Consider the following 15,236-nt stretch of genomic DNA (forward strand, 5'->3'; position numbering starts at 1 on the left):
AGTGTGTACTCAGACTATCCAAGCACATAATCTGAAATATTACTTCCTCATAAGAATTCCATCACCTCTCCTTTCCCTTTCCAGAAAGAATTTGGAATTGTGTTTATTAACCAAGGCAGTTACAATTGTGGCTAAAAGAATAATAACATAAAGCTAGTTGTTGGATAATAGTCACAGGACATTTAACATACTAAAATGTGTATATTCCATTTCTAAAACCTGAATAAACAAACCAGCTATACCTAAAGGGTGATATTGAACGACAAACGGTGAAAGTTACATACCATGCATTATTTATGATCATGCTTAGAACCTTCATTAACTAGAGCAAAAATTTCCCTTCTTACCTCAGATTTCTCCAGTTTATTTTGTGCATCAATTTGTGTAACAATCTCATTCATGTTGGTCTCTAATACCATTCCCCCCATCACCATTTCTGCAAGAATATTGTGAACCTAAAAGAAAAAACATAAAAACATAAAGAAAATCTCACAAATGTTTCATAATTTCAGTAACTTGTTTCAAAACTGCTGATTCTATTTTATAAGTAGTAAAAATAATTGAGGGCTCATAATCCACTTTCATCACTCTGTGAACCTTTAGGCAGTTATATAAGCTCTTTAAGTCTTAGTTTAATGGGCTGAAAACCAGAAACAAGAATATATATTCTACAAAGGACTGTTGAAAGGATTAAATGAGGAAATCCATGGAAATACCCGAACAAAGTAACTGATAAATACTAACTTTAGTAGTCTTCCCTTATCTATACTTTCACTTCCTTGGTTTTGGTTACCTGCAGATAACAGGTAACCAAATATATTAAATTTGGTCCAAATATATTAAATGGAAAATTATAGAAATAATTCATAACTTTAAAATTGTATGCCTGATGAAATTCTTAGGCACTCCACTTCATCCTACCCAGGATGTGAATCATCCCTTTGCCCAGTGTATCTATGCTGTATTATGCCACCCACCCAACATTATGACGACTCTATAATCCAGGATCACTTGAAACAGTTCTGACTTCAGGTCAGCAGATCAATAGTAATCTAATGCTACGTCACAACGCCTACATCATTCACCTCATTAAATCTCATCATATAGGCACTGTCATTTATCATTATCAAAAAATAAGGGTGAGTACAGTATATTTTCAGAGTGTTACCATAATAACTTTTATCACTGTATATTGTTATAAGTGTATTACTTTAATATTATAGTTAACTGATTGTTGTGCCTAATTTATCTTAAATTAAATTAAACTTTATCAAAGGAACGTATGCATATGAAAAATGTAGTATGTAATTTGGATCTAGATTATCTCCCAAAGTTCCACGTTTTAAAGGCATATGTTAAAGGCACCAGTTTGTGGCACTTTGGGGATATGATGCAACCTTTAGGAAGTAGGGCCACCTGGAAGGAGGTTGAGTCACTCGGGGTACCCCCTTGAAGGAACTATTGGGATCTAGCCCTTTCCTCTTATTCTCTTTGCTTTCTGGCCACCAGGAGGTAAAGAGGTATCTTCCATCACACAATCTCATCATGATATACCATGCTGCCACCGGCCCAAAAAATTAGAGCTGAGTGTTCATGGACTGAAATCTCTAAAACTGTAAGCAAAAAACAAACCTTTCCTCCTTTTTTAATTGATTATTTTGTCACAGTGATAGAAAGTTAACCAACATAGGTAATATCTGTGGTATAAGGCAACTACTGGGAGGCCTTGGAACATGTGATCCTTAGAAAAGAGGAGCTACTGTACCACTATTATGATAATATCAAAATGATATTACATTCAAGGTCAGAGCCAATGAATAGATATTCATTAAAATTTCTATTCTAGAAGTAGAAATACCCCTTCTCTTTGTAAAACAAATTCTTATGAGCACAATTGATAAGGCTCATAAAAGTGCAGTAATTCCCCTACCTATAATAATGTCATATTTAATACTCAAAAAATGATATAGGAAGGCTTTTCATATCAGATTCTTAGTTAATAATTGTTAGGTTACAATATTATACTGTAGGCAATTTAAAAAACAATGAACACACTGGGAAAAAAAAGAATTTTCTTTTTACTGTAAGTAATTTAATAGTGTACCCTCAAAACACTCTACATATAAAATATTCAGAACTTTTATTATAAATATATCTGAAAATGACTAAAAATAGTGTCTTCCATTAAAAAGTAAAAATATAACCCAGATATTTTTTCATAGTGTTTACTGGACAAAAATTAAATAATTCAGAGCTGAAATAAGTTCCATAAGATAGTATACAGTGCTACAATTTTTTTCAAAAACATAATGTGATAAGGTTAAGAGTACAGACTCCAAAATTATATAGGTATGAATACTGACTCTACCACTTATTTGTATGAACTTCAGCAGTCACATCACTTCTGAGTCTGTTGTTACCTTACTGATGAAACAGACAAAAACAATACAGTGTTTATAGAGATGAAAACAGTATAGGTATCTTCTAGGGTTAGCCTAACAATTAAATGAATGAGTCATGTAAGCGCTTAGCATAGGACCTATTATGTATTTTTTAAAAATTAAGAAAAGCTTTAAATATATTATTCAATTTTAATTCTTGTATAAGATTTCAAACTAAAAGTATCCTATCATTTACTCACTTTTCCTTTTACAAAGATGAACAAATGTACAAATTTTGAAGAAAGATCTATATAAATTACATTTTTCCAGGAAATAAAACCAAATCAGAAACCACAATTTTTTTTAAAACTAGTGCTAAATACTATCACTTCTACTACCATCAATACTGCACTAGATATCATTTTTTAAAGAAATGTTCTGATGCTATACTTATGTGATATGATTTTATTCTCACATTTGGTTCAGTTGAGGCACATGATCTAGTATTTGGCAAACCAATAATTCAAACCTAAGTCTAAGCTACCCAAGTCCAATTCCCTGCTTTCTTCACTAACAATAATGATTGTAATTGATATAGCTAATTGATTAAAGGTCAAGGTGATTAAACATATAATAAAATTATCTTAATTCATTGCTAATAGGTAGAGGAAAAGTGTTCAGAAAGGCTAGAGCCAATGAATACATATTCATTAAAATTTCTGCTTTAGAAGTAAAACCACCCCTTTTCTCTGTAAAACAAATTATTATGAGAAAGCACAATTGATAGGCTTATAAAACTGCAGCAATTTCCCTACCTCCTTAGCTCAGTCTCTCTGTGGGTTCATGACCTTCTTATACCTATATATATATTGCACTACTGCTTTTCCAGAAACATCCCACAACACAAGTGATAGATTAGTAAAAAACAAACAAACAAACAAAAAAAAAAACTATACATTTCAGTATTATAGGAAAAATCAAGCAGGTTTAGAATATGGGTGGCCTAAAAATGGGGGTAATGCCCAAGAAATTTGAAGAATATGTGTCAATTTAAGTGATAGGAACTAAGATGCAAATTGATTCTCAAGGCAAAAACAACTAGGACAGCAAATTTAGAAATCCAGAAGTGACAGAAAATAGAAAAGTAGGGTCCAGTGAGTTTTCCTATTTATTATTAAGGGGAGGAGGGACAAAGTTTATTATTCCTATAATCTCAACTACACTCCTGTGACCAAAGATAGGGGTGTGTGTGTGTGTGTGTGTGTGTGTGTGTGTGTGTGTGTGAGAGAGAGAGAGAGAGAGAGAGAGAGAGATAGGTGGGTGGGTGGTGCAGTTCTTCCCATATGATCAAAGCAAGCATGAATTCCGCAACAACACAAATGGGTGTCCTCTAATTCAATGCAATGCCGACATCATCTACCGTCAGAGCTCACTGTATTCTAAAGGGAAAGGGTTCAATTCCACAAATCAGCCCTCTATTTTAGATACTTCTGACTGACTGACTATACACTGAGTGTTATGGTTTGAATGTGAGGTGTCCCCCTAAAACTAATGTGTGAGACAAAGTTCAGAGGAGAAATGACAATTATTGAGAGTCTTAATCCAATCAGTGAATTAATCCCTTAGGATTAATGGTATCTGAAAGTGGATAGGGTGTGGCCAGAGGAGGTGGGGCATTGGAGGTGTGCCTTTGGGTATATATTTTGCACCTGGAGAGTGGAATCTCTCTGCTTCCTGATCATTTTGTGAGTTGCTTCCTTCTGTCATACTCTTCGCCCTGTTCTGCCTCACCTCAAGCCCTGAGAAATGGAGCCAGCTGTCTAGACTTAGACCTCTGAAACTGTGAGCCCCCAAATAAACTTTTCCTCCTCTATATCTGTTCTTGTCAGATCATTTAGTCACAGCAGTGAAAAAGCTGCTAAAACCACTGGGGTTCCTCACTACCCCCTCTCGGAGTTCAACTATTTGCTAAAGCAGCCCAGAACTTAGGAATGCACTTTACTTATACTTACTGGCTTATTATAAAGAATATTACAAAAGATATAAAGAGATGGACAGGGAGTTAACAGTACAGGAAGGGCTGCAGAGCTGCTTTGCCCACTATAGGTGCGCCATCTTCCAGGAACCTACATGTGTTCATTTATCTGGAAGTTCTAGGAACCCTGTCCTTTAGCATTTATAAAAGCTATATTATGTAGGCAAGATTGACTAAATCTTTGGCCACTGGTGATCAACTAAAACTTCAGTCTCTCTTCCTAAGCTGAAATTATCAACCCTGATTATGTATGGTCTTTCAGATGACCATTCCCCACCCCATCCTGAAGGTAACTAGGGTCTGCAGGGCACTAGTCATCTTACCAATATACAAAAGGCAGTCATCACTCTGGAGATTCCAAGGTTTACAAGAGCTATTTGGCAGGAAAAGAGAACCATGACCAAATACAGTCATCCCTTGGTGTCCTGGGGGTGGGGTAGGGAGAAGGCTGGTTCCAGGACACCTAAGGAAACCAAAGCAGAAACTCAAGTTTTTTGAATAAAATGTAAAAGTATAATCTAGGTACATCTTCCTACACATCCTTCCATGTACTTGCATCATTTTTAGATTACATATAATAATTGATGTAATGCAAATGTCAAGTTAATCATTGTTATACTGTATTGTTTTGGGAATAATGGTAAAAAAAAATCTGTCCATGTTAGATATAGATGCAATAAAAATTATTTTGGATCCACAACTGGTTGAAGTCAAGGATGGAACTCATGGACAAAGAGTATATATATCTGAATGTGTTTGTTGTGTGTGTGTGTGTGTGTGTGTTTACTATACATCACAATATCACAATTATAAGGATAATAAATGCCTAAAGACAGTATTCTTAATGAAGAGGTGATAAACATTACAGAATATGAAAATTCAGGGGGATAAGCATGAACCAAATGAGAATTATTCATTAGAAGAATACTCCAGTATTATTAAGCATATAGTATCCACAGTGATATATGTCACAAGGAGGAAAAATTGAGAAACTGAATATAATATGTCTAGGGACAGAAGAATTCATGTTCCAAGAACTGGAAAGAATTTTTATAAATTTAAATAAGAGAAAGAGAATGACAAAGAATGTGCTTTTAGCTCAGTCCTAACTTATATGGTTGACAAGAGTCTGGTAGTTTGTAATTTTATTTAAAACAGATTTTTGTGGAAATAAAAAGGACAGAGTGGTAACATCTTTATATTAAACTCATATGTTAAACTATTTGGATATTTAGCTAAGATAAGTTAAATGAGTTTTTACCCTTTTTCTGAATTTTTACAAGTTCTCAATTATCTAAGAAAATAGTGCAGTGAGCAAGTTATGTCATTGTTCTAGACTGATATGTTTGTCTTTCCACAATGACAAATTTACTGAATATCAATAAATTCATTAGCTATGTCAGTTTCATCACCTGATTTCACTTGGAACATGAATTCTTCTGTCACTGGACATATTATATTCAGTTTCTCAGTCTTGACCATGGCAACTACAAGTTCTTTATTCCACTGCAATCTTAATTACTAATATCTATAACATTAATACTTCATACTTCACACATCATACTTCAAAAAGTTGTTATTAGGCCACAGAGAGGCTGAGAAAGAGGTAAGATGGCCAAAAGACTTAAAATAGGCATAGGAAAAACAAAGGCGAATAAAAACATAGAGCCCATACAAATGAAATCACTGTAGGTGGTTCATATAAGAGGGAAAACCCAAACCCAAGAGTGAGATGTCAAGGCAAAAGGGTCCTGAGGGAAATTTCCAAGTGAGTAGTATTAAAATGGAAGGGGAATGAGGTGAAGAATTGGGACAGAGCCAGTTCATTGCCATGATGATCTTTTGGGCACAGGCCATGATACTTAAACCAGAAGGTAGGATGGGTGAGCCATCTCATAGTCTCAGGCATACCATTCCTTCTATGGGTTCTAGATGAGGTGATCATATCACCCACTGGTCTGATGTTCCTGATAAGCTCATATGCCTGGTTTCTTTAGTTGATCTTGAGAATCATGGGTCTGTGTGCCCCTGATTCAATTTGGTAAGTTCACAGATGACAACTGTTTGTTAGCACAGGTAAGTTATTTATCAGTCTTTGACTTATGACTTGTGACAATGCAATAAGTTTTGTGTGCCCAACATCAAGAGGTTATCTACTTGCACAAACAAGGTGCCAAGTCACTCTACCTTAGCATTTGTATTCAAATTGAAGTAACTCAGGGCAAAGCACAGCCTGCTCTTTATGAATGGCAACTATCACATTAACAATGTATTTCTACTGTATATGTATGTTTTAAATATATGCTCCATCTACCCACCACATAGCTACTTCTGAACATAGACATAACTTCTGAGTTTCATTTCTATGTTTTAAAAAAAATAGCAATACAAGCAAATGATAAAATATTTAAGCCATACAGAAATTTGTGTCAACAATCATAGTCTCTAACACACTCTGCATCTGTTAGTAGGTCTCTCTATCCAAAGATATTCAATTAGCTGTATCTTATACATCCTCCTACTAAACTTATTATGTGTGTGTATGAATAACTAATTTACACTAGTGAGATCATACTACACATACATACATATTATACATATATACATATTCTTTCCTATAAGAAAATAAATATGCTGTAAAAAAAAAAAGGAGAGAATGAGAAGCCGACTTAAAATTAAAAAAAAAAAAAAACTGGTGCCTGATATATGTACAAAAACGATCAATGAAACTGTGTTGACAAGAACATATAACCAAAAAATACAAAAATATATGATGGGGACTCTAATCATCATAAAACTAAAAATAGAAGAAATCTATAGATTTTTAAAAATACGACCACTTAGTAAAAACCAATGGAATCAAACGATACCAATGATATGTTCCCACTGAGATTTTTTTTAAAAATTATATGATTACAAACTTGGATATGTCCAGAAATGTTTTGGAAAGGCACCCATGCATACCTTTTAATAGCACTTATCTTAAGGATCAGACTAAAGGACTGAGTGAAAAAACACCTTTTATTTTATAGTTTTCTTTTGAAAAATTTTTAACATGTGCACCTATTACTTTAAAAAAAAAAAAGCTTGCAAAAAAGTAAGAGAGATCACAGCAGTAATTCAGAGGAACAATATAAAGGGGCTAAACTAAAGCAGTGGCCATGCATATATTGAAGTTATTTATAAGGTAGCACAAAGGAGCTGAATATTTGTTGTTGATAAGAAAAATTAAGCATGCCACTTTAAGTGTGTCTATGAAGAAACTGGAAACTTCTGCTTAAAAAAACTATATTTAAAGACTAAATGATCTCAATATTATTTTATTAATATTTATATAAAGCACATTTTGGGTATCTAATAAATAGTAAACTTTTCAAAGTTATTTTTGTCAATTAAGTTAAAATTCAAAAGAAATGAACATGGTATTTACTTGTATTAATTAGTTTTCACTACCCCACAATCAGTAAATAATGTTTATTAAATATTTAGATGGAATGCTTCCAAACACTTGAATAAAGCCTACATACATGGTCATTGGACAACAGAACAAAAGTTAATCACATATATTTCAGTTTAAACAGTCAGAAGCCCTCCACTAGACCAAATCAAGAATCTGAAAAAGGATAAAGAAAAGTAGAAGATCCTATTATACAGATTCCTTTCATTACATTATTACCCATTTTCACAGCCTAAAAGCTATGCACTTTGCTATAATTTTAGCTAAAAATTAGGTCCTTAATACCACAGTGTAAAATTTTACTATTTCAACACCTGACTATGGGGTGGTCAAACAAAATACGGTATGTACATTCTATTTAATACTTGCCTTAAAAATAAAGACAACATTATGCATTGATATTAAAGGATCTAGAGATAGATGAGTTTAAATACAGTACGGCATAAAACATAGAGAAAAAGTCTAGAATCCTACCCTAGCTCAAACATTAAGAGATTAAACTTAAGAGATGAAACTTCAGAGAAGCAGTATGGGTGGCAGTAAGTAGGTATGAGGAGAGGAGAACAAGGTGAAAATGTTCATATTTGATCAAATAGTCTTCAGTATTATTTGACTCTTTCTAAACAAAATACTACTGTTGTAATTTTAAAATAGTAAAATATCTGACTAGGTAACACTAATTTTTCTTTTTTTAAATTCTGGAAGGTAAGAGGAAGACAGAGACAAACAGACATTAAAGTTCATGAAACTATTTAAGGACAGAGATAAGTCACGTCCTTCACATAATCCTGCTGTATTAAGCATTCAATAAATATTTTAAGATGTGTTTTGCAAAGAACATTTCATTTTGTTTACACAAGGAAACTAAATAGGAGGTAAGAAAAAATGAGACCAAAGCAGAGTGGTAAATCTACTCTAAAAACTAATAAAGCACAATGCTGTTATTATTAAGACAGAATAGCTAAATGTTATTTTAAATTATTAATTTAAATTACTTATTTATTTGCTTCTGTAAGTCATGACCTTTCTAAATAATCTGATGATAAATGTTTTTAATACATATATACTCATTTGATAATTAATGAAAACTTGCATTTACAATTGTAAATGATCTAAATATTTTTCTTCATATTTTGGTATTTCTTCAAAATCATGCTACCACCGATGATAAAAAAAAAAATTGTACCAATTAAATATGGCCAATTAAATCATTACAAGTTATAGAATATAATATGTACCCTAACCTCAGAATGTTAAAATATGGAATAAAATATGCATCTAAGGATCTCAAAATATGGTATTTTTTCATCCTTCTTTAGCTCTGTAAGAGTTAACAGATAAAATAAAAGCTATCATGAAAAATATTAATAAGAAAATGGGTGTCTTTGGGTTTTACTAAAGTCACTACTGATATTAAGAAAATGCTTAGTTTCTAAAATATATCTCCAAATATCTTTACCTGAATTTTGTTAAATAAAAAAATATTTAGGGCTGGGGATGTGGCTCAAGCGGTAACGCACATGGAGCACAGAGCGCTGGGTTCGATCCTCAGCACCACATAAAAATAAAATGAAAATGTTGTGTCCACTGAAAACTGAAAAATAAATATTAAAAAATTCTGTCTTTTTCTCTCTCTCTAAAAAAAAATATTTAAAATTTCAGTGTAATTGTTTTCCAAGAAGATATTGGACATATCAAACTGTTACACAACTCAAAATTTTTACTTAATTATGTTTTTTTAGGTACCAGGGATTGAACTCAGGGGCACTCAACCCCCGAGCCACACCCTCAGCCCAATTTTATATTTTATTTAGAAAGAGGGTCTCACTGAGTTGCTTAGTGCCTCGCTGTTGCTGAGATCTCGAGATCCTCCTGTTTCAGCTTCCTGAGCCTCTGGCATTAGAGGCATGCACACTGGGCCCAACACTTAATTATGTTTTTAATTTTAAGAAAGTGTTTGCTAAGTTGGGCATGGTGATGCACTCCTATAATCCTAGGACTTTGGGAGGCTGAGGCAGGAGGACCATGAATTCAAAGCCAGCCTCAACAACTTAGCAAGACCCTGTCTCAAAATAAAATATAAAAGGATACATAAAGGGCTAAAGATGTGGCTCAGTAGTTAAATGCCCCTAGGTTCAATCTCTAGTACCCCCCCCCAAAAAAAAAAATCAGTTCTATAAGTAACTTGACTAATATTATCTTTTTCCCCCTAGGGCTGAGGATTGAACTCAGGGTCTTGCACATGCTAGGTATATGCTCTGCCACTGAGCTAAATATCCCAACCCTTGACTAATATTATCTTGAGATTAATTCAATTTAAAAGGATCTAGTAAAAGATGACTACCCACCCCCCAAAAACCCTATATTTTTATTGAGTATTATATTATGAAAGAAACTCCAACATATAAAGATTCTGAAAAAAATCCAAAAGGAATCTAGGACTATATTTTATCATTCTATCAAAATTCTGGTAGTATTTAAAAAAAAATAGCAAGGGAAAATATATAAAATAGTGGCAATAGTAATAATGAAGACATTTACTAATAACTGAGTGAAGGAAAGCAGAGGGGGAACAATTCAAAGTAACAGATAAAATTTGAAAATGCAAAATATTTAGGTATGACTAAAAAAACTAGAAAGCTGTTCTATTTTCTATTCTGTATCCTGAAGAGCTGCTTATTTATTATGAAAGACACAGGTGTCCATTAAACAAAGAAACAAACAAACAAAAACCTTAGAATATGCCAGCTCTATTTCTACACCTTCTGGCTTATGTGTTATTTTTCACTTATATTTAACATTACAGTTTTTTTTTTTTTTTTTTTTGCTTGTTTTAATTGCACAAAGGCTATAGCTATCAGGGTTCAGTTAGATTATCTACAGATTTACGCTTTCTTTACTCTTCATCTTTTAATATGCTTCTCCTTCATCGCTTGACCTCCTCTGTGCAAAGTACCCACTTTAGAATTTCCTTTAGTGAAGACCTACTGGTGGCATATTTCCTCATTATTTGTTTTCTCCATATTCTTGAAAGATATTCTTGTCAATTCCAGAATCACAATTTGGCAGTTATTTTCACTGAACACAATGTCTTCTAACTGCTGTTGCTGCTACTGAGAAATTGGTTGTCAATCTATAATTATGTCTCCTGTGAAGGAAATTCATCTTTTATTTCTAGGTGCTTTTAGAAGCTCTTTCTCTTTTATCCAACTTTGCCATCATTAGTCTAAGTACAGGTTTCTTTCTATACAGTCTAATGTGATTCTTTTACCTGCAGATTATTATCTTTCATTAATTCTTGAAAATATCAGACTTTAGAAACTCAGATAATGAATCTGTTTTATTATTTTCTTTTTCTCAAACAAAGAATAAATGTTGATTAGATCTTTCTCACTCTATCCTCTATGATACAAAGGCTATCTTTCACATTTTCCTCTTTTTCTTTTTTTGGGGGGTTCTCTTTATGGTTCATTATAGATAATGTGTACTACTTACTCAAATATGTCTGATATATCACTAAACCTATCCATTGAAACTCTTGTGATATTTCCTCTTAAAATTTTATAAAGTTTTTTTTTAATCACTTGGGTCACTACTTATACTTTATTCAGTGCAATTTTTATCAGGATTAACACTTATACAGACGCTTCTTTCTCTTCCTTCTTTATTGGGAGTAAACTTTAAAAAAATTATTTCTCTATATATTTTTGGTTGTTGATGGGCCTTTATTTTATTCGTTTATTTATATGTGGTGCTGAGAATTGAACCCAGTGCCTCACACATGCTAGGCCAGTGCTCTACCAACTGAGTCACAACCCCAGTTGGGAAATCAACTTTTTAACAACTTGCTTAGCAGGCAGGGTAGGAGATGGTGTTTCTATGGTCAATTTTCTGTGCTGGGAGACAAGGATAGAGACTGGCATACTGACACTAAGCTTTCAGGAGTTTGATTACAGAAAGGAAAGACTGAGTAAAACACATAAAAAATAATGGGAATAATGGGAATAAAAATACTTATGATAATCAAAGTAAGTTGCAAATATGGCAAAGAAGGCTAGAATAAATTATGTAGTGTTGTACTAGATGGTGAAGTATTAAAAACTAAATGGGCTTGTTTGGTTGGTTGGTTGTTTTGTGGTGCTAGGTATGGAATCCAGGGCTTTATGAATGCTAAAACATGTACCTTACCACTGAGCTACAGCCCTACTGCAATGACTTTTAATACATATAAATTTTTTTAAAAGTTGTGTATGTGTGGCATGTGTACATATAAATCTATTTTCCAGCTCAGTACACTAAGAACCAGGAATACCATCACCTCCATAGCAATAAGCAAACATGGTGCCCACATGGTCACTTCTGAACATCCTTTTCCAGTAAGAGGAACCAAGATTCTTTGAGAAATGGCTGTTTGAGGTCTGGAGCAGAAAATATACAAGATACTCCATCCACTGAAAAGGCCTAAAACAATGGCCAGCCTTGTAATTATGAACATCTGAAGACTATGGTTTCAATATATTATCTCCCTGCTAAAAGGAACCAGGGCTACTAGAAGACACGATGGTTCATCTGGAAAAGGGAATGAATAAAACAAGTCTAGAACATCTAACTGTACCAGAACACAAAGCAGCCATCAAGATCTGTGTAGGATCAAGTCAAAAGAACCCAGAGGACAATCTGAAGGGAGTTCTCATGGGTCAAAGATGGACAGTATGAGCACCAAAAGGAATGATATCAGCATTTGATTAAAATAAATCAAAATTAATTAAAATTCTGCCACAAGGACACTAATAACATCAATTATAATGTTTGATGGGTATTAGGAAAGCAAACCATTAGGGAAACTGTTAAATATAAAGTGAAATACTCTAAAATTTATCCTTCCTTTCCTATATAAACTGTGCTTTTTAAACCCATCATTTCTGCCTTAATATATTATTTCATTCAAATCACTTTTAGTGTATTAATATTCATATTTTTAATTATATTTTCTCTTTTTCCTTAATATACTTAGTTTGGTTGCATTTTATTTGTTCCATTCCTTCCCTTTTAAATAAGAGATTCTACTGTACTTAAACTTTCCATTAACAATTACTGTCTGGCCTCTCTCTACTAATTGAACACATAAGATTTTATTATTACTTGTAAAACAAATATTAAGTCTTTCTTCACCATTGAGAAATCTTGTTTTCCTACTAAAATGCTCTAGTTATTCCCTAATCTCCTTTCTCCCAAGTGGATAAGATCTTCAAAATACTTTTACAATATACAGTAAATGTACTCTTCAAAGTCTCTAATCTTTTCCTTCATGTTTTCTATCTCTTCATCTTTTAGTCCTGTTTTGAGGTTATTTCCTCCATCTGATCTTCTAATTTCAGTCTCAATTATGCGACTGTCCTCTTCTCTTAAACATTTTAGTCTGAAAAACATATTTTTAAAACCTTGGAAGACTTTTTATAGTCTCCTTAAGTACTTTTTTTTAAAAATCATTTTAAAATGTCATGAGTCCCTCTACCTCCTCCAGGAGTTCTTTTTCAATGAAGCCTCTGTTCTGACTGACTGTTTTTCCCCTCTCTCTGGTTGAGACAGTAGTCCTTCTTCTCTGTTGGATTACAAGTATTCAGCTCTAGTTACCAAGCTATTAGTAATGGCTAGACTCCTTTAGAACTGAAAAGAAAAGGTCTCTCTGGCCTGTGATTTAAGATCAGGTTGTCAAAACTCCTTACTCACAAGAAATCAGGCTAGAAGAAAACACTCTGCTCTTAAGTCTAAATTTCCCCTGCCTCAATGGTAGGAAGACACTTATGCCACCAATTAGATCTCCTTCTCTGATCATAGGTGAGTGGGCGGAAGAATGCAGATCAGAGAGAGAAAATATATTCAAAGCTGCCACTGTCAAATTCATACACCCTTCAAACCAAGCTCATCCTAGAATTTTCAGTTTTCTTGCTCAATCAACCTGATTTTTTTTTTTTTTTTTTTTTTTTTTGTCCCAAGTAGGGGCAACAACCCAGCATTTTCCAATCAGAGCCTTACTTTTCAGGACATGTGCAGATAACTCAGCTGAGAAAATAAGCAGAACCTCTCAGCAATCTTAAAAGGGACATGTAGTATAAAAAAGAAAGTAAATCAAGTTATCCATATTTGTAAGATTGTAGAGGTTATTAACAAAGCATTAACTTAAGTGTAATAAAGATGCTGACTCAATTCTTTATTTTTTTATATTTTTTAGACGTTGATGGATCTTTATTTTATTCATTTTACTTATATGCAGTGCTGAGGATCGAACCCAGTGCCTCACACATGGTAGGCAAGAGCTCTATTACTGAGCCCCAGTCCCAGCCACCTGACTCCATTCTTGATGTTTGATGGATCATAGCCCTTGAGCCTCATCAGCCTCCCCTCCTCTTTTGTCTACTTCTGGACAAGCTGGTTAGGCCTGGGTTTCTCCTTCCTTTGCACTGATGGGAAAGCTAAATCACACAAAACTTGACCCATATGCAAAAACTTTTACTCCAGCCTCATCCCTAACTACCATAAAACTCCTAGCCAATTGTTCCCTGCTCTTACCATAAAACCTCATTATTTGAGTAATAAACTTTTCATATCCTCTCATGCATCACCAGTCTGAATACCCAACTAATTTTTTTTTTTTTTTGTGTGTGTGTGTGTGTAGTCTGTTCTACTACTTCAGGGTGAATGTTAGCTTTTGTGACTGATATAGAAATTAATAAAGATTTTTTAATGAGAAACTGATAACCATCATAAAAGAAAATACATAACACTGGCTTAGGGATTAGGTAGAAGGCCACATGGAAACAGTTATATTGGAGGCTACAAAGTTAGTGATCCATGTTTGTAGTGCTAAACTAAGGGGATGAATTCTCTACAACTTCTCCCTGTCATCCATTGAGTTGTAGCTCAGAAGCAGCCTGAGATGGTATGCAAAACTCTACATTTACCTCTAAGAAAAAACTGAGCTAAGCCAGTGAGAAGATCCCTAACAGATGGAAGTCCAAGGCTGCTTAAAAGTGAAAACAATCCCATTTTCAGGCTAGCATTATTTTGGACAGAAAAGGTTGAGACAGAAAGTATCTACTTGACTAGTCTCTAACTCTTGGCATCCTGAAACCTATCTCAATACATTGGGGAAAAAAAAAAATTAAAACAAGAGCTCAGCCCAAAGAGAAGAGACACAGCTAATTTTGGCAGGTTCCAATACACTAACAGATTGTTAAATGAAAGGAGAATATATACACAATATATGTGTTCCCATCTTACTTTTTTTAAAAGATACATTTGTTTCTGTACATTTGTACAAAAAAATCTAGAAATATATATATTCTACAATGCTAACACTAGG

The 15,236-nt window shown here is 33.6% G+C and overlaps 1 protein-coding gene across 5 annotated transcripts in view; it reads right to left on the reverse strand.

Moving 5' to 3' along the window:
- Ap3s1 (adaptor related protein complex 3 subunit sigma 1) overlaps positions 1-15,236 on the reverse strand; it is an 89,321-nt gene that overhangs the window by 9,033 nt on the left and 65,052 nt on the right. For all 5 annotated transcript variants that reach the window (XM_046465816.2, XM_058585979.1, XM_046465815.2 and 2 more), the window contains one exon: positions 348-455. In XM_046465816.2, coding sequence (XP_046321772.1) covers positions 348-455 — 108 coding nt within the window. The remainder of the gene's footprint in view (positions 1-347; positions 456-15,236) is intronic.

The sequence above is a fragment of the Marmota monax genome, unplaced genomic scaffold (genome assembly GCF_021218885.2).
Source record: "Marmota monax isolate L192 unplaced genomic scaffold, Marmota_monax_Labrador192_F-V1.1 WCK01_AAM20220418_F8-fsc00097, whole genome shotgun sequence".
Classification (NCBI taxonomy): Eukaryota; Metazoa; Chordata; class Mammalia; order Rodentia; family Sciuridae; genus Marmota; species Marmota monax.